This window comes from Thunnus maccoyii, chromosome 17 (assembly GCF_910596095.1).
Source record: "Thunnus maccoyii chromosome 17, fThuMac1.1, whole genome shotgun sequence".
In the NCBI taxonomy this organism is placed as follows: Eukaryota; Metazoa; Chordata; class Actinopteri; order Scombriformes; family Scombridae; genus Thunnus; species Thunnus maccoyii.
The window spans coordinates 16746657-16773945 of record NC_056549.1 but is presented as its reverse complement, the minus strand read 5'-3'; the positions used below and the strand labels follow the sequence as shown (position 1 = coordinate 16773945).

The 27289-nt window shown below is 41.3% G+C and overlaps 2 protein-coding genes across 9 annotated transcripts in view; both read right to left on the bottom strand.

The window, feature by feature from the left end:
- nhsl1b (NHS-like 1b) overlaps positions 1-17345 on the bottom strand; it is a 110698-nt gene extending 93353 nt beyond the window's left edge. For 2 of the 8 annotated variants that reach the window (XM_042389943.1, XM_042389947.1), the window contains exons 1-3: positions 17054-17345; positions 16080-16178; positions 15401-15956 (exon numbers count right to left, since the gene is read on the bottom strand). In XM_042389943.1, coding sequence (XP_042245877.1) covers positions 15401-15719 — 319 coding nt within the window. In that variant the 5' untranslated portion in view covers positions 15720-15956; positions 16080-16178; positions 17054-17345. The other 6 variants (XM_042389950.1, XM_042389945.1, XM_042389951.1 and 3 more) reach the window with 6 other exon arrangements.
- A 1195-nt stretch (positions 17346-18540) lies between these two features.
- acbd3 (acyl-Coenzyme A binding domain containing 3) lies at positions 18541-27013 on the bottom strand. Its single transcript, XM_042391180.1, has 8 exons — positions 26685-27013; positions 24932-25073; positions 24470-24610; positions 24007-24165; positions 23491-23665; positions 22805-23057; positions 21948-22235; positions 18541-21046 (listed from the first exon to the last, which is right to left on the bottom strand). The coding sequence occupies exons 1-8, from the start codon at positions 26953-26955 to the stop codon at positions 20832-20834; spliced, it is 1644 nt and encodes a 547-aa protein (XP_042247114.1). The 5' UTR covers positions 26956-27013; the 3' UTR covers positions 18541-20831.
- Positions 27014-27289: the final 276 nt, after the last annotated feature.

The window sequence follows — 27289 nt, the reverse complement described above, 5'->3', positions numbered from 1 at the left end:
ATAAACACATACGTAGGTGTGTTGTGCAAACTTTGAAAGCATTGTTGAACCAACAGCACTGAGAATCTAAAACCTTTTGTTAAAAAATACCTGAGGCTAGGGCACACATCTAATTAAACAGCTGTAATGGTAATGGCTTGTTTCACACACAGCCTCCTTCTCCCTCCACGCATGAAGAGAGAAAGAGAAGGTCAAAAGCACAGCTGATTCAATACGCCAGGACAAGGGCTGCCAATAACCTTGAAAGTAGACATTCGGATCTGTGATTAAACGGTTTGACGAGTCAAATCTCCCTAAACAACAGTTGCTGAAATACTCTTGAGCAAGGCACCTTTGGAGCAGGAAAAAGTCAAATCTGTCTTGGGAAAGTGTTTAGGCAGGAAAAAAGTCATGTTTACGTATAAAATCTGACCCCATTTGAATCTGCAGACCAGCACAAACCTCAATGTCTGGGACAGAGAGAAATTCTGGCCAACAACAGCAGCAGCTAAATGGCAATGTGGCCGTAGTACGTGAGCAGCACTCGCTCGCAGCATTTCACTGGGACGTGGATTAAAAGGATTTTATATTATAAAACAAGTTCAAATGCCAACATTCAAACACAGTTCAAAGTAACCTGTAATTACAGATATCCATAATGACATGTCTCCACACCCGTCTTATTTATAAACCATCAGGTAAGACACATGTACAGACACACACATCGAACTTTGTCTGTTCGGCTGCACGTTCTTCGCTGGGCAGTAACAGGAATGGGCGTGCAGACTCCAGCAGGGCTTAAGGAGATTAACTATTCTATAGCCGTATGAAATTATATTCCTCATAATCCCCATCACTGACTCCGAGAATCCCCCTCTCACTGTGTGGCATGGGAGGGCCTCACTAAATGTGCTCTCTTGTTCTTTTGTGCGTGCACCCGAACGTACACACACACACACACACACACATGCACGCACGTCCACATACACTCCTGCATATCCGGACAAAACAGCTGGATGTTAAGAAGAACAATCTAACATATAGATGTGTAGGGTTACTCAATGAGTGCATATGCATGTGTAAACCTGACCCGCACAAATAAGGTTGGGACAAAAGATTAAACTATGATATAGTCTCTTGCAACATGTAATGACAGTAATACACCAATATGGTAACATGTTCTGTTATGTAGTAATGAGGTATTGCATCCTTTTACTTCATCCAAATGTGTATGTTTATCGTACACCGTTTTATCGCTTTAGTTCTTTTCTGCAAAACTGAAATCACTTTATGATTTAGTAAGTTAATATACTGTAGTGTACAGCTGATTCCAGCTTTTTAAAAGACTATCTTACAACTTAAGAGGTTTGTTTGCCCCTGCAGTCACACTGATATTAACCAGCTTGTGCATACAATGACACATAATGGCCTCTATCATGATATAAAATATTGTAACAGAAATTCCAGCACAATGAATAACCATGACTCTTATTTATATTAGAAAACTTGGAATACTTCTGCTCTATCTGTCACTGTCTTGTATTAACATCTAATTAATTTTCATCTACAAGTAACCTTAAAAATGGAGCTAATTGTCAGTGTGTTTAATGGCTGTCTGCAAAACCAAATTTCCCTCTGGTTTATAACAAAGTTGAATAGCTTCCATAAGACAAAATTCTATAATCATTTACGAAGAAACTTAAATCTGAATGTAGTTAAATAGCTCTGGTTAAATATACCCAATGGGATGGTCATAATTTTCACTGGGAAGAGAAAATAATGGTGTGGTCGTAAAACTGTCAACACTAACCTCTAGTATTGTTATCTTTTAATGAGTTACGATGCAGCTCGCTTCATCTACTAATGACATGTACTGAAAAGCATAATTATGCTCTCAAAGTTATGCTATCTGGCTATTGACTTGTGTGTCAGTGTGTGTGTTTATCCATATTATTGCGCTCTGTGCGTTGTGTGTGTATATATCTGTGCGCCCTTGAACCTCTTTTTTCCCTTCAGGCAACTTTCATGTTTAATAGACCGCATCACAACCATAAAAGCACTTCTATTACCTTCAAACACTGTGTGTGTGTGTGTGTGTGTGTGTGTGTGTGTGTGTGTGTGTGTGTGTCAGAGAGAGAGAGAGAGAGAGAGAGAGAGAGAGAGAGAGAGAGAGTCACAGTACATGTGTCTTCATCATGGTGCAGAGGCAGTACATCTAACAGATTACACAACGGGTGTTTTGGATTTTTCTACTTTCTGTGCTCTTTCTGAACTAATCCAGACCACTGAAAGGAGAGGAGAGAAGTTAAAGAGATAGTCCCAGGCTTTACTTACAGTATTTGGAAGATTTTTGTTTGATTTGAGTGATTCATAAGGTTGTAGAAGGAAGAAAAATGACACCGTGCAGCACAAGGAGATGAGAAAAAGATGGCAGAGACAAAAAGTGAGAAAGAAAACATGAGATTAGATGAAGCATGTATGAGAAAAAGGGAAATACATGAGAGAAAGAACACATGGGAAACAGAAAATTGGAAGGAAAGGAAAGGGAGGAGGACAGAGAAACATTATATGGTTGTTATGAGAGGGGACACACACACCTGTTTTTCACATATACAACCCTGGAGGCTTAGAGGGAAACTTTCGTCTTTTTCAACCTGGACCATATTTTCCCGTCTTTCTGTGTCTAAGTGACTAATGGAGACAACAATTTTTGAAATTGGTCCTGTATTGAGCGAGAGCACTTCAGCCGGCAGCCGCCAAACGAGCTGCGATGTAATCCATTGGGACAACTGCGCCCCGTCAATGTACATCTATGTAGGGATCCTTTCCATAACGTTGTCAGACACTTAAACAATATGAGCCTGTCAGTAGCAAAAACGAGCACTTTTATTTGACGTACATTGACGGGGCGCAATCGCTGCATTGGATGACACTGCAGCCCGTTTCTGCCGGCTAAAGCGCTCTCGCTCAATACTGCACCGATTTCAAAAATTGTTGTCCCCATTAGTCACTTAGACACAAAATGATGAGAGTAAAAGTTCCAGGCTGAAAAATACAAAAGTTTCCCTTTAATGTGGGCTGACCAATAGGAGAGCAGATCCTGGGCCAAACATTATCGGCAAAATGGTCCTTTAAGTGCACACATGTATGGCACATACACGCACACACAAAATACACACAATGAGGTCTCTGTGGATGAGGCAGATGAGGAGGAACAGACAGCAAGAGCTGCTACATAAGAAGATTCAGTAGTCAATGGGGATTCCTGTGTGGAGTATGTCATATTTCACAATGACAGTCGCTTTCTCTCACTTTTTAAGAGACGCACACACACACACACGCACGCACACACACACACACACACACACACACAGCGTTCTGGGGTGAGATGGATGATGAAGCCAGGAGTATGCTTCAGGCAGGAAAAGGAAAGTAAAAAGCATCACATTATGGCCTATTTGTTTTGAGTAATTAATAGACAAATTAGCACACTAAATAAATCGATTCAAACAGTGTGTGTTAGTGTGTGTGTATGTGTGTGTGTGTGTGGCATCCAGCTGCAGGTTGATATGTCCAAACCAAACAAAGTCAGGATGAGGGTTCGATTTAGAATTTTTTCTTCTTCTCTTTTCTGTTGAGCTCTAATGTCTATTTGATGCCAAGTCTTCTCACGAAAATTAAGAAACTTGTACTGGGCTAAACTGAATCTAAGAAAAAAAGGAAAAGAGAGGGAGGAAACACTCCGCTACAACAACACAGCTGACAGAGAAAGAAGACAGTCATTTATTGTTAGTCTCATAAGTCTCTCCACAACTCTCAAGTAACTCCACGGTAGACATGAAGACGGACAAAAACAGACTAGCAGATCTGATGAACGAGTGGGTTGTTAGAAACTAAGCCAACAACAATGTTAAACACCTGTCAGAACGACGCCAAAGTCTTTAACTCTAAACCAGATAAAATTTCAGGATTTCCAAGTTTTTTTTTTTCTATGAGACCTTAGACGTCCTCATGTCCAACAGCATGCAGTGCCATATAACGCACAGAGAGATTAGAAACATGTTACTACAGTCACCAAAGAAATGGGAGAGAGGAGGTATTCACATTTTACCATTTTTATTTAATCAGTTTTTGCTGCTTCACTTTAATTTAGAGGCCAAAGGCATCAAAAAAGATTCTACAACTTAATCATTGCTAGCTAGCACAGCCTCAAAAGAAGAGCCCTCTGTGGACGTCCACACGCAGCCCAAAATTTGTGACAGCACAGACTGTAAGCGCCAACTGCGCGTGCTAGAAATGCAAACAGGAAGCTGTCACTTTTCTTTTTTCGACTTTTTCTTGTTGTTCAGCAGCATACAGGAACTCCTCAGCTGCATTCAGACTGAAAACAGTCCTCTTTAAAACAATACAAGGGGCTGTGTTGGTGTGGGTGTGTTGTTTAAAGTGCCGGTGAGACAATTAAATATGATCCAGCAAGTCTGCAACCCTGTTTACTAGTACGCACATGTGAAATGCATCTGTGTCCACAGACCCCCGATTGTAGTATGTATGGAACTGCGTGTGGGTGCACGTCTGCAGGCTGTCCACAAGTTCACACAAGTTCACAGCTGTCCGTGGACGCCGAACGCAGAAAGCATGAATTGGCCTTAACAGGGTGGGTGGGGATCCCCTGAACGGGGGCCAACTCAAAAACTCAGTTTCTGTAGGAGATTCACATAGTCTTTTCTTATAATGTAGTCTGTACATTGCTGTTAAGTCCAGCAAACTTTTTCTCATTTTGTGGGAATGTTAATCATGGTCAGTTATTAATAATGAGGGGCATCATGACTCTTGTAAATAAATACAAAGTAAAACGTACAGAACTATACTGATTTTATCATTTAAAATTGCACAACAAAACTGAAACGACCCAAGCCATAAACATAGTGCGCGATGCGAGTATTGTGCCGTATGTGTGCATGGGAGTTGTGCAGTAGGGGGTGGGGTATGTATACACAGTATGTATAATAACCTAGGTCAACATGTTGACAATGGACCCTTTGACCGTTTGTAGGAATTGAGGACAACATATTGTGTCGCCATTCTCTGACACAAACACACAGAGGGCAGAGCGGTGACCAAGACAGGAAACCTTTTTGACATAGCAACAAGCGCGCAAATGAATTTCAAAATTCACTAACATTTTTGCATTTTTTTTCAATTAATCGAGGATGATGTCCTGACATATTACCCCAGTCTGCTGCCCACCAAACACCACACAGCCTGATTGAAATTTAACCAGCATTTGTGTGGTGCTGGTGGTAATTTACTCCCATAGTAGTGACGACTCTGTGTTTAGACTGCCTGGGGTGATAATAAACACAACTCACTCACCCAACAGTGATGTAATACCACCATCATCTCCACTGCTGATAGTTGATACATGTTATGTACCACTGACTCAAATCTGGGACTTTTCCATCACAGAAACCTATCTGCCTAAATCCTACCACAATAAATCACCTTTTCATTTAAAAAAATAAATAAATTCTACTGTGTATCCAAAATATGAGGCACATTCAGCTAAATATTATGTCTGCCAGCCTAAGACAAAGCCTTAATCACACTCTTGTTAGTCGGCGTGTTTATTCAGCTGAGGGAATTCAAGTTGTCTAATGTCACCAGTGTTTACAAGACTAAAAATATTCCTGGAAAGAGCCAAGGGACAGCTGTTTCTAAGGAATTATCTGCCAATCCAAATATAGCAGAAACTCCACCCCAAATTCTCATCTTCCCATGACAATTACAAATATTCAGCTGGATCTCAAATTCAACTGTTGCTTGTTTCATTTAGCCTACACGACAGATTAAGATCAAGCGCTAGCTCAAGGTAGTCTATATTCTGCAGGTCTATATTGATAATTCGTGTGTGATTTGATGCGCACTGGGATGAGACTCCTGCCGCATCTCTACAGCTTCTAACGTGAATCATGAGGATGGCTGCAGGACGTACCACTCACTGAATTGGTGTGCATGGGCGTGTGCGCTTGTGTGTCTCCATGCGTGCACTGGTTAAGTGGCACAAGTGACAGATGTGGCAGAAAATCCCTGTTTATTTTTCCTGAAGCGGTCATGGAGTCAGAGTATATGTGTTTTTCCAGGCCTTGAGTGCAGTAAAGTGCAGATGCTGGATAACAATAGCCTTTATGTCCCCCTGTAAGATGAGCTCCCACCTGCTTCTGTACGTCATGTACTGTAGGGATGTGTGTTGTCATCCCTGCTAAAACATAATATTATGTCGGTTATGAAACGCTGCAACATCTGACACTCTACAACGCTGTTCATGCATCTATAATAATCAATCAAGAGGAGTGACAGTTGTGTTTAAGAGAAGTCATCACAGCATTTACTAAAGTAGGGTTATAGTGACAGTTTAATATGGCACAGTAACATGGCTTTTCCCAAGTTGTTGCTTTGTGTAAAAGGGGTATAACACAACGATAAAGTAGCTGCCAAGGTTCTTTGATTAACTGTTTCAAAAAAAATAGTCTACATACACAATAACCAGGATAGGAAAAAACAGCAAAATCTGAAAACATAGGTTTATTCATCTATGAAAATGTGAATAGAAGGTAATTAAGTGCATCAGATGGTGACTTAGATGACCGAAAATATAGACTATATTGTAAAGACCAATGAACAAAGCTGTTTGCAACAGCTGGGAAAATGAACAGCTGCGTATCTCACTGATGGTGTGGGCTGAATTAGACGGCCGATCCCAACCTGGCTGTAAAGCTGCTGTCAGGATAACATCAGTCGGTGATTTTAACCAGATCATCATTAGTTAGATCCCAATCATTGGAAGGGCATTATCAAATCACGAAACAAAACAAACGTAACAATGCAGATTTGATCGTTCCACTCCTTGATATTAGATATCTTAATACCATTTTGCTCCGACAACTGTTTTCCGAGCCAGTGGAAAAATCAACACGCTCCCTGTTTACCATGTCGCTGTAGAAATTCCATATGGCTGTCACTGTGCTCCGTACATCACCTGACAGCTCTTTTGGTGGTACGTACACAGCCTTCAATTTACCAAGCTACACCACAGACTCAGCTTGTCCATTACAACCACAGGGAACAAATTATTTTAAAACAATGACAACTATGGATTCAAAATGTTAACCTTTGTTCCTGATGCATGAAAAAAATACAAATACAGTGTATTAAGTTTTCTAGAAACAGACATATATAACACATGACAATAAAGCATACATTTTCTCTTTTTCTTCATCAGAAACACACTACACTGCTGCATCCACATGCAGTTATAGACTACAGACCTACTGAGACCGCCTGCCTCCTCCATAATTCAGACAATGGAATGAAAAACAATGGACACCGACAACATCCCTGCAGTTTCCCCTACTTATTGTGTGGCTCTATTCAGAAAAGTATGGCCTAGCATATATGCGTGCAGACATTAAGCAAATGTTACTAGAAAAACCAGGCAATTGAAACCATAATAATAAATTAATTGGAGTATTACCTCAATGTGGTCATACATAATAAGGGTGTGACATGCTTATAATTATACTGATTGAGTGTGCATGCAAAAAGAAGCAGAGTGTTAAGCTCAGTCCTCCGCTCCTTACAAGTAGCCTAACTACAGTTATAACCAAAAAGTCTACTAGATAAATAATAATTATCAAAAACAATTGAAAAGAGAGAACACAGTAAAAAAAAAAAAGCATAAACAGAAGCAGAGCAAAAAGGTAGAGAGATATAAAAATGAGATGTACAAAGAGACAAAAAGCAAGAGAAAGATGAAGGGCAAGCAGAAGCTTTGTCTTTGTTGTGGTCAGAACGACAGTATGGGCTGACATCAAAGTGCAGAGGATGGACAGAGATGAGAGAGGAAAGGTCTGGAAGCCATATGAAAAAACAGGAAGACAGAAAGGGCGAGAGATATAGGGCAGGGAGTAAGAGAGAGGGGGGAAAGAGGAAGAGAGTTTAAAACAGAGGAAGGAGGGAGGGACAGCTGAGGTAAAAAGGGAGAGTGACTGACTGACAATGGAATATGCTGAAACATCATGTCACATCTGTGCAGAGTCACACACACAGACACACACACACACTTAACACAAGCTTTACAAATGTTGTGTCGGATGTTGTGTTGGGAGTACGCAACCTCTCTAAAAAGGTATATTTGCTAATCTTCAATTTGCCTGGTTAAAAGTGGGTTAACAAAGCCTTAACAACAGCTAGCACAGGCTCATCTGTTCTCAACCGGCTTCATCTGAGCTCTACTGTCCATTTACCTCTTTTTTTGGTTTTCCAGAGGAAATTTGGAACAGAACATCTGGCTATTTTTTCACCAAAAGTATAGTTGTTTAAAATCTGGACCATGACCTTGAACTCTTCGACTACTCTGAAATGCATCATTCTTCAGTATGCACAGTAATGGAATAAATAGGCTGTAATACATCAAAAAATATTAAATCTAATAGCACATACATACCAATGTGTATATACATTATATATTCTATGAAATGTAGCAAATTGCTATTTCAATGTTGTGTTATTTTATCTTTTTAATGTTAACATTTAACAGTTTTAACGCAAGAAAACAAAATAAATGCAAACGTGCAAAATGGAGTTTTGCTGGTGGTCGAGTCAGATTGAGAGAAGAATTCGTGAATTCCAAAAAATCTGGTTACTGAATCCATTTGTGTAAAAGAAGTGAAAAACAAGGCACAGTTTAGTCAACTTTGACAACTGCAGTGTTAACAGTGTGAAGACATGGGGAACGTGAACTCAATTGTTAAACTGATAAATATGCAAACTTTTCAGTACATTTGAAATGCAAGACAAAACTTAACACCCAAACAAGAAAGATCGGGGAGTCGGAGGGATGTCCCATTCCATCTATGAATCGTTCTCCAAGCAGAGGTCACTACAGTGAGGATTAAATCTTACTCATCTCCCCACTAGCTGCTTAAACCCTGGATTACCCCACAACTGCCAACTTGCCAACCTGCAAGTTGTGTGTGTGTGTGTGTGTGTGTGTGTGTGTGTAAATCTTGACAAAGACTATAAAAATCGCAGGCTATGTCTAAGCCATGCATCAGTTAGATCCAAACAGAGACTATTTCAGGGGTATTTTAACAGACAAGAAGTTAAGAATATGGATGAGGAAGTGGAAGACCAAATCAATCAAGGGCAGCTGTTCTCTGCTTACATCAGTCACCATCCCACTGCCGAAGTAATTTCATGCTATTTTCATCACTTTCTATAAGTAAATCCCATGACTTGTCTTTTACTCAGAAAATTACTGTGAGAAAAAGTCTGACTAGAGTTCAGCTCCCCCCCCATGTTAAAATGCCCAACCTTACACCAGAAACAAACATGTTTACAGCCTGGTACAAAAAACGGTTTCGGTCTCTATAGCTCATTTCCCCGTTCATGACATGTACAGTAATGAATTTTTATATAACTCACCCATTTCAATTTCAATAAGGCTTAAAAGTTATGCACAATTAAGGGGCGTGGCCACTTTGAGTGACAGGTGGGTGCTGTCACGGGCAAGTCGCTACCATTGTGACAACGTTGGTTAGGTGATGTAACCATGGCATAACCCTCGATTCACAGAGTATAGGCATAGCTGTTGCTATTTCAGTGTGTTTTCAGTTCATGAAAGTTAATTGTAACACTTTGGTCATCTAAAAAAAGTCATGTTCAGCATTTGGTTGTACTAAAAGACCCTCTAAGGAGTCGGATGTTCAGTTTTTCCGGAAAGTACATTTTGTTTTAATGGTTTTAAGCCTGTTTTTCAGCGAAAATTAGCATTTGCATTATCACATTTAACCATAGACTGCAAATGCACCGTGCTAACCAAGCTAGCAGCTAGCATTAGGGTCAGCTCCACCCTCTCGTCCAAATATGGTCACTTATGGCTCCGAAAATCCATGATGGCGACAGTCAAAATGCAAACTCCAGGCTTCAAAACAGGGGTCCACAAACCAATAGGTGACATCACGGTGGCTACGTCCATTATTTTTTACAGTCCATGGTTCAGTCACACTACTATGTGCAGAAATAGCCAGGAAATGTAGCCATGAACCTACCATGAAATGTGGAAAAACAGCTGAGGACCATCATCTAACACTGACATGAAATAAGTGATAAAATACACTAGTACAGAGTGATCTGCTATTCACTGATTTTCTAGCAGTCTGCACAGGCTTAACACCACTGCTCAAACCAGGGCTTACACACAGTCAGCCCCGCACACACACACACACACACACACACAACTCTAAATTTAGCCTTTTTCTTATTAACTTTACTGTCTCATACCATCAAGAGCAAATCAGACTCCAACAGATTTAGTTTTATTAAGCAGAGGAACTGCAGTACAGAGCTGAGTAGAAGCAGCTGGAGTCAGGACATGTGATGATCAACAAGTATCTTATGGAAACACTGACAGACTGCTGTAGGAAATGCATACACTGTACATACACAAAAACAAAAACACAAGAGAGGTCAAAGATGTTGTGGTTGTGCTGCTGATAATTAGTCACTTCCTCAAACACACATTGTGCCTGACGAACAACACTTGCATTCAGTCATTTCTCTTTCTTTCTCCCATGGATTTTCACTTTCTAAAACTGTTCTGAGTCCTGGCCAAGGTTGCATCTACATCCTGGGCGGTCTGCACAGAGGCGTGAGAGAGGCCGACTGCATGCTTGCGCACATACACATACACACAGTCCAAGTCAGGTTCTGGTCAATGGCAATATTCCTTCCTTCTCTGAATGCTACAGGCCTTTCCCACTCTTTTGCCCTATTTTTCTGACCCCCTCCCTTTTGTTCCTTAAAGAACCAGGTCAACTTCTAGAAGCAGGCCAGGCTCCCTTTGCTGGAACGATCCATGTGGGAACTGACTTGTGGATTCTGGCTGCGTAATGACTGCTCTCTATCGATGAATGGAGGGCACCACTGCAGGCCTGAGTGAATAGTGACTAGGGGGAATTGAGGTGGGATAAACAGGGGTGTGTTATGTGTATGCGAGTGTGTGTTTGGGTAGCAAACAGGAAAAGAAGTTTGTTAAAAATCCATAAACAGCTATTAGTTTATCCAGGCATGACTGTGGTTTAGTTTTTCTTTGTCATGTGACAGGACGCAACTTTGATCTCACTCAAGCAGTTTAGTTTCACTGTCGTTATCGTTATTACTGAGTAGCTCTGTTTATGTACAAACACTCATGCCCAGTGTAGTGCCAGCCTGGGAAAAATATCTATCAGCAGACAAGCCCATCTATGCACACACACACATACATACAAACACACAGGTCCTTGAGAAGCACTTCAACACAGCAACACACACTAACCATGATAGCATGCTACACATGAAAGATCATCAGGCAAAGACATAAGTCTATAAATATCTAAGGGATAGAAGGAGGAATGCACTGCCAGTTTTGTGTGTGTGTGTGTGTTAGGGGTGGGAATCACAGATGATCTCACAATATGATATTCTCCCCACGATCACATCATATATCACAACAAAGGTGATTCAAACATTCAAAACATTCATTTCACAGAAAAGAAATGCCGCCAAGTATGAATATCACAACACTGCTAAACTGTAGCCTCAGTTTGTGCCTCTCACAGAGCTGCTGGTAGAGTTAGCAAGTCTGATAAGAGACAACAGACAGGCGATGTCGTGCTAATAACCCAAAGATTTATTCCTTTTCTGTGGCAGTAAACAACACACGACCTGCCGATAACTAATTGTGCTATATTCAGAGCTTTACAAGATATTCAGGGCTGACGAGTGACAACAGTAGGCTAAACACTAACATGATACATAGCTGGGCTATGGCTATGTACTGACACTCCCCCACAAACACAAACACACCGGAGAGCCTCTCGTAGTACAGCCGCTAGCTCTGCTACAACACAGGTACCACACAGAAACTTTCACAAAGGGCATGAATATGCTTCTAGTGATTGTCAAAGCTCCAGTGGACTCTCTATGTTTTCAGCACAGACAGAGAGTCTGATTGCAGCTGGTTATTTTACTTGCATTTCTTTTTAGTTGTCACCTACAACTGCCATAAGGAGGCGGAGGGTAGGTAATGGTGCTCTGGTAGCAATAAGTCAAAGTAGCTGAATCAATTCTGAGCGGTCCTATGTTTAAAAAAAATGTTGCCACCAGCATATCAATACATATCACAAGTGGAAATTTCGTGCTATGTTGCAATATCAATTTTTTGTCCCACACGGTGTGTGTGAGAGAGAGACAGAGAAGGAGAGAGAGAGAGAGAGAAAGATGGACTATAGATATTAGCAGGTCAGCTAGAAACGTGTCCGCTTCAGACTGTCTTTTTTTGCTTAATATGTGTGTGTGTGTATGTCTATTTTAAAGCCCCACAGTAGCAGGTAGCTAGTGGGCATCAATATATCTGACAGGGAGTCCCCAGGACTCTCCTAACTTCAATTAACCTTCACTAGAGTTCGACCTACTTTCAATATTAAAATAGCAATACTCCCTATTCTACCCAGTGATATATTTCGTAAGACAGACTTCCCTTAAAAGTCAACTCCAAATTTGTGACATGTCAGTAGTGGTTCTTAATCTATTCAGAATCTGGGAGAATGATGTCCCTGGTGATCACCACAATGGATGCAATACAAGGCTATCCAGAGTTCTCCCAAAAATAACTTAATTTACAGTTCCTGAAACTGTCATCCTCTACAAATCATATTTGTTTTTGCACATTGAAATTTGTTTTATTTGGAAAATCTAACCATAAATTTGATCTCCTGTCAGCTGTAAATGAACCACTCCCACAATCCTCCTCTCATATTCAGAGAAAGTATGATGTTGTCATCATGGATGCACAGTCCCAAGACTGTACAGTCTGTTCTTGTTTTTATTTCCAGTGTCTTTATGAAAGTTAACTTGTTCTTCCACAGTCTCTATTGCCATTAATACATCTGGATGTAGCAGTATCAATCTAATAGCCAGCCATAGCTGAGGTGAGCCTTGTCGGCCTGCAGCAGAAACCCAAGCTAGCCAAACAAGACTTTATTTAAACTCTTGACTCTTGAGTGTCAGGTGTTCCCCTCGGAGGCTCCAGAAAACGACCTCTGCCCTCTGCACTGGTGACCAGTACTTCAGCACAAATGGATTAACAGCGGCAGGAGACAGTCAAAGTACACACGGAGAGGAAATCCCATTTGCCTATCATGCCCCTGTTCAAACTGACAAACAGCAAGACGAGACACACACACACACACTACGTCCTTATCTAAATGTCAGTCCCCCAGCATATAGGGGCCCCTCTAGTTGCCCCTCACCAGTAACCTGATCCATCTCCAAGCTTAGGTTAGAGTAGGAATCCTGACCCACAGTAGTGGATAACAACAGGGTGATCAGTCACAGTTATACTTTAACATGCAACTATAAACTGATAAAATTATGTAATACAATCTTTGGGCTAACTAGCCACTTATATCCCCAAGGCAGTATGTCATGAGACCTCATTAAGGATTTGAGGTTAAAATTAACACTAGACATACAAGGAGGAGGAGTGAAGTGTGTTGATTACTATTGTGTTATCTAGTGGGTAATAAGACGCGGATGGGACTGCTATATAACGTAACTATGTCTATGGATGCTTTGTCTCTGGGAGCTATGTGTATTACACACTAACGTCCATTCAAATACCCATTCAAAACAACTTCAATTGCTGCTCTGTATTATGACACATTCAAATCCAGTAGTCCCTTCCTGGAGTAATGCTAGGAAGTGCACTTAAAAAGCCAGGTGTTTGTTTGTGTAGAGAGAGTTACACAGTCCAGCACACATGTCTGTGTTGTAATGAATCAGTCAGTCAGTGCTTCTGTACACTCCAGGGTTAGCTTTGGGGCTTCGTGGGAGCTGACAACTACAAATCACCACATAACACACCGCATTCCAGTCTGCTCTCTCACACCTTGTCTTCTTCAGCTGCTATTTTCCACTGAATGACTAAGTGAACGAACCTTTAAGAAAAAAAAAAGGGAACTCCCAACCCCTCCTTGGACTCTATCAAACCTTCAACAGGTGTAGATAATAGGAGCAGGTAAGTCATGCCATGCAGTAACACAGGAGTAAGGTAGCCGCCATGTAGTTGCTCATCATACATCACGTTTGCTTGTGTCTAGCTACTGTCTGCTCTGCTTTCATTTCCCTGCAACTACTTTTAAAATCTGTGAGTGTGAGTCACCCTCAGACCCAGACCGTGTGAACAGATAGGAATAAGGGCAGCAAAAAGGGAACAAAACGCAATGAGTCAGGACTTTAATCCTCCTCATTCACCAATGTTCCAGAAAAATTTGGGCTTGTCTTCTTTATCCTACTTTGCAACATATTTCAGAGGCAAATAAGATAAACAAAGGTGCCATGCAGAGAAGCAATGGGAACATTATCCCTGAACTACTCTGTTTATAAACAGCAACACATAACAACCTTTTAAATAGGAAAGCAGTAGTATAGAGTTGCATTGTCAGCCCAGTCAGGGCACACAGGCTCTGCTACGGGTCTGTATCAGAGCAGACAAATGACAGGCTTATCTCTCGATTCTTAGGTAGCTGCTGGCACAGTCACCACAGTGTGAGTCAAAGTCTGGGTTAATATGTAACTACTGTTTGTGAGACTACAGGAGGTAGGTTTATACGGGCAGCAAAACAAATCAAAAACAACAAAAGCCAGCAAAGGAGATTGATTTCCCATTTATCACTGTGTTGACCAACTTTGTTTACACGCATAAAACAGCAAGAAGTAATGGAGAAAAAGGTTGCAGGGCCTTCTGTGATCTCAGTGTCCTCCTCTGAAGCCCTCGACACAGATGGTCAGTCCGTTGAGAGGAGATCCATCATGTCTGACAGTACTCAACGCCCCTCTTAACATTAGTCCAAATCAAGAAAAACAAAGCCATGTGTTCAGGAGACATGGGTCACTCCTCCCTGGTTCTATCATTCTCTCACCTTGGACCTGACCAGCATCTCTCCATCCACACCAATGATTATGTAATTATGACACACTAGCAAAGGTCCTAATGATAAGCACACCAACCAGATGCTTTTTTTCCAAATTAAACTAATTTCAACTTAGTTCATATCAGTCTTTGATGAGAAATTGTGGTACATAAGTATTTTGGTGCCATGTATGTACATTTGTTATAAGCATATTACATGCCTATGGGTCTAATTTATATGTTTATGCTGACTTTTCTTGATCTTTTATAATACTACTATAGTATGAGGCCATGAAGAAGAATTTATAAGAGATATACCCAAGTTCTCATACTACAAGACAGGCTGTAATATTACTCACATTTCTGAATCACATACAGACTATCAACAAGTGAGTAGCAATGAAAACTTACGGATTTGGATTTTCTTGGGGTCTAACTTGCGGACTTCGCCCTGCAGATTGTGCAGCCGCCCCTGAATCCTGCAGGATCTTCTGAACACCATCCCTGCCTCCATCTCGATGCCCAGGAAGATGTCGCTGGCATGTCGAGAAAGGTCGGAAAGTTGGTAAATTATGCTGGTCAATGTGTGACAGCTAACTTCATCCAAAGACGAGAATAAAACAGGTTTCCGCAGTTTGCGTCTCCCGGTTTCGTCCCCCGGTATCCAGCCATCCCTCGCCGATAACCTACTAACACGCCGCGGCTCAATGCTCCTCTGATGAAAGGGCATGTTTATTTCATACCAATAACTCCAGTGGGACCGAAAACTGTTCACGCGTAAACTTCACAGCTTTAAAACAAACCCGCAAAGACGCATCGCCGTCCTGTAGCCCGTGTTATTTGCGAAGCAGCATAACCCTTCAATCCCGCCATATTTTTGTTTTTCAAAGCATGAGACTTTGTGCTGCTGTACACTGGAGACGTTGCATCCCAAAGTCTATTCAAATTCAACCAGACAGAGTGCAGGCTGGGGAGAGGAGGAAAAAAACACAAGGAAAAGTAGGGGGGAAAGTACAAATAAAAACCCGGAAAATACTACAACCACCTGTAGCAACTGGAGCCGGAGCCACTTATACAGAGGAGAGTTTACCTGCCTTCCTCCGGCCAGTGGAGCGGACTGATGAAAACCAGGACCGGAGCTCTTCCAGTCTGGAACAGGAGTGAAGACCACCAACAAACTGAGAGGAATCTTAGAGGAAATCATGAGACTGAATGCAGTCAATATTTTTTTGTTCATTTTATGTCTATTTAAGACACAATGTGTCTTAAAAAATTACTCTTTCATTTGTGGAAATCCAACTGATAATTATTTCATTTTGGGATGAAAGGAGGACTAATTTTCTTAATTAAAATTTAAAGAAATGATTGAGTGCCTTTTCAAAATATGTTATGTTTATAATTAAGATAATAAGTTAGGGCTCATTTAATCGGTATTTTAATGGGTATTTCCAAATTAAATATAACAATAACAGACACGTTAGTGATAAACCATTAAAAAAACTTTCTTAGATTCTATTAAACCTCCCTTGAACCCATTGTTTTTGTACGATATTATGGAGTTTTAAAATTTTTAGCTTTAGTTAGTTTTTTAAAAACTAAAGTACATTAATTTCAATGTTTTTAAGAAATTAAAGACATTAAACTTACATGCTGTGATTTGCAGAGATGTGACATTAAACTGTATTCCCTGTACCGTTAGCGCTAGCTACGTTGACGTTACGTTATAGCTAACGTCAATCTAGCAAAATTACAGTGCAATATTGTTTTAACTAGCGTTATTTAAATAAATTAGCTAGATTACTTAGTGCCATCTTGTTAGTGTAAGTGTTACAAACCTGTTAATTATATTTGTTGTCTCGTGAATGGTTTGGAAAACTTAAGTTTTCTTATATTTAAAAAATGAGCCGCGAAAGACGGCGCTTTCCTTCCTCACGCTAGCTAAAAATTAGTTAGCATATAATTTTACATAGCAAAACGTAGCTATTAAAGAAAGAGGGTAGTAACCCATAGCCACCAACTACTATGAGGAAACAATACCAGGGTATTTTAGTTGTTTGGCCATACCTTTTAAAATAACCCTCTCTGAACACTTGTCTGTGATTTATCTCTCCTCTCTTGTAAAAGGCATGTTTGTCCAGGGCCTGGTTCCAGTCCACCGCCTGGCATTCCCACCATTGCTCTTTAAATTCCACAGAGGGAGCAAACCCTCATCATCAATGAGATACCATTTGCCCAGCTCGGTTTTAAAATATGCAAGCCACAACTGCAGTAGTCTTTCAAATATCTGGATAACAATGTGCAGTTGGCACATGTGTCTTTGCAGACTTTTCTGTGCCCCCTGGTGTCTTTAAGGGAGCACAGCAACTTAACGGGTGCCTGTAAGATATTAAATCCAGGAAAGTATTCCAGCTGTCATGTTTCTCATTACTAAGCTAACTGGAAATCTTCAAATTCCTCTCCTCCTGATATGTTCTCTGTGGCAATAGTTTAACGAGTCACTCAATTCTTGGACGTAAAAGGCTGATGCAGATTTCCTCGCTTTCCTCTGAACAATGTAACATCTTATGTGCATTTTTGGAAAAGATAGTAGGCAAGGTGGATTGTCTTTTTACACTTGAGTAACATCCGCATGTTTCCTTCCCTCAGCACAAAATGTGTTTGACAGGAAAGCAGCTTGAGGATGACACATTCATTACTGGTGGAAAAAGGAACAAGCCTGTACTGTTCAGTTGTTCCAAGGTCATTTTTTGATGTCCTCACATTCCAGATATTGACTTTTTTTCTGTTTAAATTTAATCTTCTGGTGCTTCTGTTGCTGTTTAAAGGCAAGGCAAAGAGCCCAATGTTTGACAATGCACTGCAAAAAACCCCAAAAAATACATAATGTGTAATCAATAGCATTAATTAAAGGACAGGATCACCATTTTTTAAAACAATAGTCAGGTGTCCAGATGAACACTGAAATAGGTTTTTCTTGCAATAATCATTCCTCCTGCTCATACTGGTCATAAGAAGATCCCTTCATAATGTACTTACAATGTAAGTGGGGCCAAAATCCACAAGCCTCCTTCGGGGCAAAAAGTCCCTCTTTCTGTTACTATAGTTCCACTACAGAGCAACAGGGAAATACTGTCAGAGGAAACACAAAGGGGGGATTTGATGATAAAAGGCCTTATATAAGCTTCAGATAAACTTTTAAATGCATTTTTGCACAAAATTAATTTTGGCTTGTATCACTTACATTAGCCTAAAAGCACACTTGAAGGGGATCTTTTAATAGCCCGTATGAACAGTAAGAGAAAACCTCTTTCAGTGTTCTTATGGGCACCGGACTGTCGTTTTAAGACAGACTTGAAAAATTGTGAACTTATCCTTAGAGGCTTGTTGGGACTCTTAAATAGAATCATTAGTTTCATTAGATCCACCTGTGCTTTTCCTGCTATGACATGTCAAAATGTCTCCCACGGAAGAGGTCTTAAAGACACAAACATTAAAAGCGAGATGAAAAGATATTAAAATAATTTTTAAAAAAAGGAAAAGTAAGCAAACTGTCCAGTCCTAGAGATGAACATAAGTTTAATCAAGATTAAATATATGCCCAAAAAAGAGATCTTCCGACTCATTAGAGATCCAAACAAGTCAAAACAATACAAAAAGATGAGCATTTCTGTTTCTGTCATATCAATAGTCTTACAGTTTCACACCTCCTACAAGTTTTTGGACTTTCATTCGGGGTAAAATGTATACATATATCTCATTCACCATATTTTTACAGTGCATTGATCCTCAAAACCATAGCCTTCTTCCACATCTAAAAACCCATACATAAACTCATTTATAGAATTATTTACATACAAGGCTTGAACAAATCAACTCAAACCATTTGGTGAGTAACAAGAAACTTAAGAAAAACAAAACATCACACATCAGAAGATATGGGAACTTTCTTGAACTTTATAGCTTGGGTTAAGCCATAGGTAGTGAGAGTTTGTTACACGAATCACTGAATGGATAGGAGGCAGGAGCGACCTCTTAATTAAATAATATGACAAACTGACACTGAGAAAAGGACTTTGCTCAACTTGCAAGTTACTCGCCTCTCCTCTTTTGTCTTTCAGGTTTGGTTACACACATAAAAACGTACAAGTGAAACCAAATATATCTGACACCCACCAAACACATTCCCCATTCAGCAACCATCGTTCAGATTTAGACGGAACACAGTTCATACAGCACTGCTGATAATGCACCTGGGTGGTAAGTACAACAAATCATGGAAATGCAACATGAAGCTGAACAGAATGACTTAATTGTGACAATGAAATTCATCTTAAAAATTTTGATGATACAACTGAGTTAGTAAGCAAGCACATCATCCAAGACACAATATTAAGTCTAGATCATCTCAGTTTATTCACAATACCATATTTGAGATGACAAATTGAATTAATTCATACCAGGAACAAAAAAACGATTGAACAGCAACACTGTATTTCAGGTTATGGATTTTCGATTTGTGAGCGCTGAAGAGATGTAACAGCGTGTCATGACCTCTAAAACATCGGCGGTTACTGATCTTTGATTTTCTCGTGTGTCAGAGCTGGGTACAGCATCTCCAAACACACGGAATGACACAAAAAAACCTTCCCAGATTGTATTAACACAACATTTGTCCTAATACTAGCTCATTTTCCTTGATACTTTAATAAAGACGTGAGGAGCAAAAGATCTGGTCAGCTGATGATGTAACGTAATCTGTCATGTGGAGTAACCATAGAAGCAGGGACTGTAAAGTAGTGAGACAAAATGAAATAACATCCCATTCTAGGAGAAAGGGAAAGCAAATATTTATCAAGTCGTTTGTTTTTAAACCTCTTATCCTGTATCACACACTGAGATGCTTGATTTGACAACCATACTTTTCCATGTTATTTTGTACCTATTCTCTTAACACCCATGTCTTCATTTAGAGTTCACTAAACAATGGAATGACTTCTTCCTTCATAAGTTCTGCCAGTAAACGCCGTAAAAAAAACAAACAACCCATTAACATATGTCTGGTGCACAATCAGAGAGGATTCATATATGCCTGTTGGCTAGGGAAGAGAATAACAGACTACTGTTTTTTTTTACAACAAAAAGGATGATTAAGATTGTGTACACTGGTGTTTTTAATGTGTGTGAGACTTGGCAAAGACCAGAAGCTCTCTGTGGAACAAAAGGCATAGTGTTATGAAGTACATTTGCAATGTAATTTGATTTTCAACATTACATTGTCTGTGTTCTCGTGGGATAAACAACCACCATTACCGCTGAACAGGAAACGCTGGCTCAGAGCGCTGGGCTCGCCGCGTTTCCGTTCGCGGTTATGAAAGCGTCATTCAGGGCAGAAGCAGCCGCAAGGCCACGCTGGACAGTGTTGGGCTGAGGCGATGACAGGAGAAGAGCCCAGGGTGAAAAGTGGTAAAATACAATATAAGAGCAAAGTCCTATAGCCTGATCTACGTGAGCGCAGCAAGGTCAGGTGGTGAATATACAACAGGAGTAAACACTCCTCTTCCAAGGGCTTGATGACAAGATTTAGCATGGGTGTATCATGGGACACGCATACACATAAAGTACATACATATTAGTCCAATCTCCAAACCAGGGCTCCAGATGTGTCTCTTTGTCACCCTCTGGTGGCTGTGTCCAGAATAGATCTGGTATCACTTTCTCCTTCACGCACGCACACACGCATACAGGCTGCCATCACACGAATCTCCACCTACACACACACACACACACACACATATATATGAACATACACACTCCTTGGCTCCCCCTGTGTCTGTATTCAGGCTTATCTGGTGTAGTAGACTCTGTAGTAAACACTCTTGGAGCGCCAAAGTGAATAGGAGTTGTCAAACTTGAGCAGGTACACTCCACGACCGGGGTACTGGTGGCTGCCAGCATACACCTCCTCGTGACAGTCCCGCCGGTACACCGGCACAATCTCATCCACTTGGGGCTTCCCTGCCTCCTTCTTTGCCTTCTCCTCCTCACTAGGAGGATCACCTGTGGGCACAAGAACAACAAATAAAGTTATGGAGGAAAGCAGGAGAGATTAAAATTTGTGAATTGCACACAGAGGGCTCCTTTTTGACACTTTTGCTATCATGATAAAATGCTATCATTAACTTTAATATGGCTAACAACATCATGAACCTATTTCAGATGCAAAACAGAGTGCAAAACTTGCATTTTACCGAACAGATACATGAGGTTTATGACTAAATATGACACAGACTTTTATACACAACTGCTACATCAGCATACATTTTGAAGTGAAGTTTAGAAGGGCTGGTATATCTGTTCAAGGCTAATGTTGACCATAAGCCAACAAGACCATGCCAATCGTGTTGCACAATATTGCCATTTTTCATTACTATTCACACCATTGCTTTGCTTTCCAATAAAAACTATCAGGACCTCCTCTGCTCCAGGGAGTGCCCGTGGATGTTTAACTATGGCGTAGGCAAGTTCTGAACATAAGATAAGAATAAGGCATTCTCGTTCAAAGCAACACATTTCTTCTGTGGAAAAGATGGAAGTGTAAATAACCACAATGACTTGAATATACCATAAATAGCAGAATATGACGTGGTTATGATGAATAGCATTTATAGCGAATAACTAAGATCATAAAGGGAATTGTGACCCATATATACCATTTTATACCCAATAGTGAAACTGAGGGAACAGCTAGCAAAGTTTTACAATCCTGGGAAAAATAAGATTGTTGTGGGTGTTGGTCTGTTCTCAGGCACCAACACCCACACGCTGTAAAACTGACTCTTCAAGCTTATGTCATTTTAACCAGGAGACTTTTTTTGTCATACGTAGATCTGGTATTTCTGCCACACTTGAACATATTTCAGGCAGAATCACTGCAGAACCGCTCACACATGCGCCTCACCTTCATCATCATCGTCCTCATCACTGGACTCTGACACGTGCACGCTGACCGAAGCAGAGGCTGCATCTGTCCATTCGAAGAAGACCCCAAAGCCGATGTCATAATAGTCCGTGGCAAACTCCCAGAACAGGTAAGAGCCTTCCTCGTGGGTGGGTACGCGCACCGTCACCACCTCGCCACGCCCCACCGTGATCACGCTGTCGGCGTCCTGCCGGATTTTCTCCTTGAAGTCCTTGATCTGTGGCCGCGTCCACATGGAGGGAGCAGCTATGACTGGTGGGGAGTCCGCTGTTATCGGAGGGACAAGAGACTTTTTGAATGTGTTGTAAAAAATTTGTTTATGTTGTGTGTGTGTGTCAGAGAGAGAGAGACCATGCATGTGCAAATGTGACTAATGGCAAAGAGTTTTCTTCTGCATACACAGCCATCCAATCTTTCTTCTAAACATTATTTTGAGAGTGAGCAGCGAGCCACAGTGGGTTAGTTCAGCTAAGGATGTATGTTTTGGAATGAGGCGATGGTCTCGTTCATTTCTGGTGCGGGTGCTGACACTTCTGTAAGTGTGGATGGATGACACCTAAACCAGCAGACTATCATGTGTCATTTGTTTCAGCTCTCCTCCTCCCTGCCCTCCAGCTCACACCAACAAGGACGCAGCAGGTAAGAATCAGGTTTCAGGTTTGGTATAAAGCTTTGTTAGTGTGACAGAGATCTATCCTTCTCTGTTCTGTAGCCATTAGCTGCACAACAAGGACTATTGTAGATTCTTTATGGTCAGGTCAACAGTTACTCCGTTAACAGTGTGTTTATGATTCGTTTTGTTTTTTATGAGGCAAACATAAAAACAGCCCACAAACCTAATAAAGGCCCGTTCTCTGAGACTTCCTCTGCCGGCTCAGGCTCAGGCTCACGGTCCATGCTCTCCGAGTACGAGTCCGACTGACCTCCGTTGACTGTAGGGGCTTCCTCTCCAGCTGGTGGTGGAGCAGCACATAACGGTCCCGCTGCTGAGGCGGGAACGGGCTCACCGCTGTTGAAGTTACTGGCTTCCAGGGTGGCCTGCATCATCGAGTCAGCCTGCTGCTGCTGCTGCTGCTTCTGTAAGGCCGCCTGGAACAAGAGGAAGATGATGCTGAGTAACAACATCAAACTAGAGACATAACCCAAGAATGTTCTGTTTCTACCACGTTGTTGGATGAAGCACAGACTCCTGCTATCATGACATCTGTATGCATGTAAAGCTGCATCATTATGGCATAAATCTATAGTCAAGATGAGTTTGCACAATACTAAACTCACAATTCAACAATTTACCTTGATTATCTAAGGAACAAATCTTTTGTACACATGAAGAACAGTGTTCAAAATTACCATATGACTGACGCCCTTTTTGGCATGTCAAAGGCTTTTTTTGCTACTTAACTCTTTACTTGGGAATGATTCGTCACATTACACCATGACATCAGGGGGGGAAAAAAAACACAAATACACACACAAACAATATGCATGAAAGTCTGTCAATCAGTAACTGAATACTTCCTACCTGTTGCTGGGCCAGCTGGACCTGGTAGAGCTGCTGCATGTACTGCTGGTAATGCTGTTCCTGGAGCTGACGGATGAGGCCCAGCTGTTGTTCAGGGTTGTTGGGGTACTGCTGGGCAGCATACTGTTGGAACTGCACCGCTGTCTGAGCATTCAATGCCGCCATTATCTGTTGTCTGGGAAATAGAACAGCGAGGGAGCGTTGGTGAAGATGGAAATACAGAAGACAGAGAGGAGACGATGGTGACAATGGAAAGTTGTTTGGTTTTAACATAGAGAAGAGAGATGCAGTGAGCAGGAAGATTGTCCAGTGTGGATCAAGTTTCAGCCAAGCACCGACTCTGCTAAAGTAACCAGCTTGACAAAGAATCTGTTGCAGTTTCAGAGCTGAAAAGATAACATCCCTGTAGATGTCAATGTGAGGGGAGTGTCATGATCATGTAGAAGTCAAATCGATATATTGGTAGCCCAAGCACATTATGCAAAAATACACACACACACACACACACACACATACTTCTGCTGTTCCACCCGTAGCCTCTCCTCCTCTGCCTGTCTCCTTTCCTCTTCCTCCCTCCTCAGCCTTTCCTCCTCCTCAAGCCTCCGTCTCTCCTCCTCCTGCCTTTGTCGCTCCCTCTCCTCCTCCTCCTGCCGCTGACGCTCTTCATCTTCTTTCCTGGGTAAGCGCAAAGAGACAAACAAAGGATATAAAATGATGGGAACTAGAAGTATTCATACACCATCTGTCAAAATATGAAATGTGATATATTTTTATTTTTTTGAGAAAATTATGACAAATCATTCTGCAGCTTGCAAGAACAGACAAGGGACTCTAACAAGGTCAGGTATAACCGGTCCACTCAAAGTAAGTGCTGCTTCACAGCTTTGCTGGCTGCATATAGGACAAATGTAGCCCAAGTCTGTATTTACACACTGTAGCTGAGGGATCTCCCTCAGGGGAACTGAAGTGAGCACCTTACCTTTTTCTCTCCTGCTCTTCCTTCTCAATCTTGTGTGAGGTGACGTACGGAGCAAAGAGGTTACAGCACTTGTTAAGCAGCTTGACAAAGTCCACCATGGCCTCCTCCTTCTCCATGTTACCCAGGGAGGCCCACTCTTTCCTGTGCACAGAGCGAAAATGGAGGTGATGGAGGGGACTTTTTTTACATGCTGTGGCATCATTTTATGATCACAAAACAATAGATATTTATATCTGTAGCATTTGTAACAACCATTTTTTCTTTCTCAGAACAAAACAGAAACTCACTTTTCCAGCCAAAAGCATTTTTTCTGATTTAATTGTAAATATGTTAATTGGACTGTGTCAACATTTCATTTCAAGTTTCCTGAAACACAGCAAATTACTAGACTAATGTCTACCAGAGTTCAAAGGTCACATGCACAGGCACGCACACACACATACAGATGTCTGCTGGGGTTACCTGCGATCGTTGCCTAGGACATCAAAGAAGCCAACCTCTGGTGAAGCATCTGGATTATAGGGGCCGAGTAACACCTGTTTGTGCAGAGCCACCAGCCGAAGCTTCTCCTCATAGGTCGGGTGGAAGGCCTTACCATCTTTATCTGAGAACAGCAATTTGGAAATAGTTTGCATTTATTTGTTTTTATGTCTTGCAGTGAACAGCGACTGTGAATACTAAAGTAAACCTTTGTGTTTTTCTAAAACAGTAGTAACATATAGGGTGTCATATTCTTGTTCCAAGACTATCGAGTGAGGTACTTAACAACTGCACTGATAATTGTGCCCTTTGTCCTTTTCAAACACAATGAACACTACATAATCCAGTAACACCTCATGGAAAGATCACTTCAATCACACTTAAACTTTATACTGAAGTGAGTCAAGAAGCAATTTATGTATATAAGACAACAATTAGACCTAACCCTACCTGACAAGAAATACAATACAGATTACTATCACACAGAAAGGTAACTAGGCCCAAACCTGTTTGCACAGTCTTCACTAGTTCTTTGTTCCAATAAAAACAGTTCAAACTCCCAGTGTTCAAAATGGCTTACGTGTGTTCAGGAAGTGACATTTGACACAACCATTGACATTTTAGTAGATTTTTTGTGAGGTTAATGACTCCTACTGTTTGCATGCTATTTCTTATTACATATCACTTGGCAAGACGAACCAAGACTCAAATAATAGCCTAGTTCCAGACAGCTAAATCATCTCCTACATCTCACATTTGTTCAGTTATTCAAATGAATGAATCAAGTGAAAAGAAATGGCAAGTCTGATTATTAGGCTACTGAAATAAGGGTTTAAACATAAATCAGGACATGTTATAGCTGTTTTTTTTTCCTCCATTTCGATTTCATTCTGTTGTCATTTTACAAAAGCATATGTTTTTCATGCTGTCTTAAAGATAATGAAATGAACTCTGTAAAGGTGGGTAAAGCACCCCAGTTTATATGCATATAAAGGATACTGATCAACTTACACTTCCTTAATAGACTCACGGTTGTAGTAGTAGCAGCGTGATTGGTATAGATAAGGAGGCAACAACTGAGCTGTTAACAGGCTAATGGTCACAGAGACTACAGCCTGGTGAACACTAAAACGTGGCCTTAAAAACACTGTTTTAAAAACATGGACCTAAGACTAAGAAACGGTTTTTAAGCCCAGAGGTAACTTTAATTAAGCTCACACAGCAGGAACACTGTCAGCGGCCAGTGGGTTAGTTTAGAGAAAAATCCGAGTTACCAGCCGACTTGCAGGCTCCTTTTAGCTGCTGCAGATGCTGGGCAGGGCGTGTTTCCCTTCCAAACAAATCATTATGAGCATTATCGGGGTGGGTAGAGCCTTTACATTACTGGAAGGTGGAGCAGGCGCATGACTTCCAGACTCATGACATGTCAAGTTACTCTTCTCAAACCCAAAGCAGGGGGCACATAACACAAGTGAGGCAAGGCGGGTGGAAATGTGCAGCGACCAGAGGCATACACACTTGTTTTACCCTTTAACAGCTTGTTAGCAGTGTGTTGGCTACTCGTGAGCTAGCTGTGGAGCTAATATAATATTGCGGCTGACAGCGGCTGACAGCTAGTAGCTAACGTTAGCAAACGGCTAACCTCGGCCAGCGACGTCTCACCGTTCAACGGACGGTTCGAATGCGAGCCGTTATGATGCGTTAAAAATGTAAGATTACAATTAACATTAAATACCTTTAAAGAATTTAAGGGCCATTCCGTAGAGCTCCTGCAGAGAAAAGCCCCATTTCCTCTCTATCGCAGATTTGGCAGACTCTCCATCTTCGCCTTCGTCGGCACCCGGCGAATCGGTCCCGGGTTCCGTGGGCTCGGGGTCCGGCTCTTCAGCCTGGCTCTGCTCACCCTCCGGGTCCGGACTGAGGGTGAGGCCGTCGATAGAAACTTCGAGCCGGCTGGAAGAAGTAGCACTGTCGAGGTCGCCGCTCTGAACCTCTGTCGCCATCATGTAGACTGTCAGCTGAAGCAGCCACGTACCTACTTCCGTTTAGACTTGGCGGAAGTTCCGGGAGATTTTTTTTTTTTTTCTCGATGTAAATAATGACGAAGCCGATAAATAAACATATTCATTAAGTTATATATCTCACCAACAAACTCGTCTCAAGATGTGTAGATATCGATAACATATGTGATTTTTGTAAAAATGAAGGAGACAATTAATTCATGCACTTTTTTGAGCAAATTTTATTTCATTTATTGTGTGTGTGTGTGTGTGTGTGTGTGTGTGTGTGTGTGTGTGTGTGTGTGTGCGCGCGCGCGCGCGTGTGTGCGTACGTGTGTGT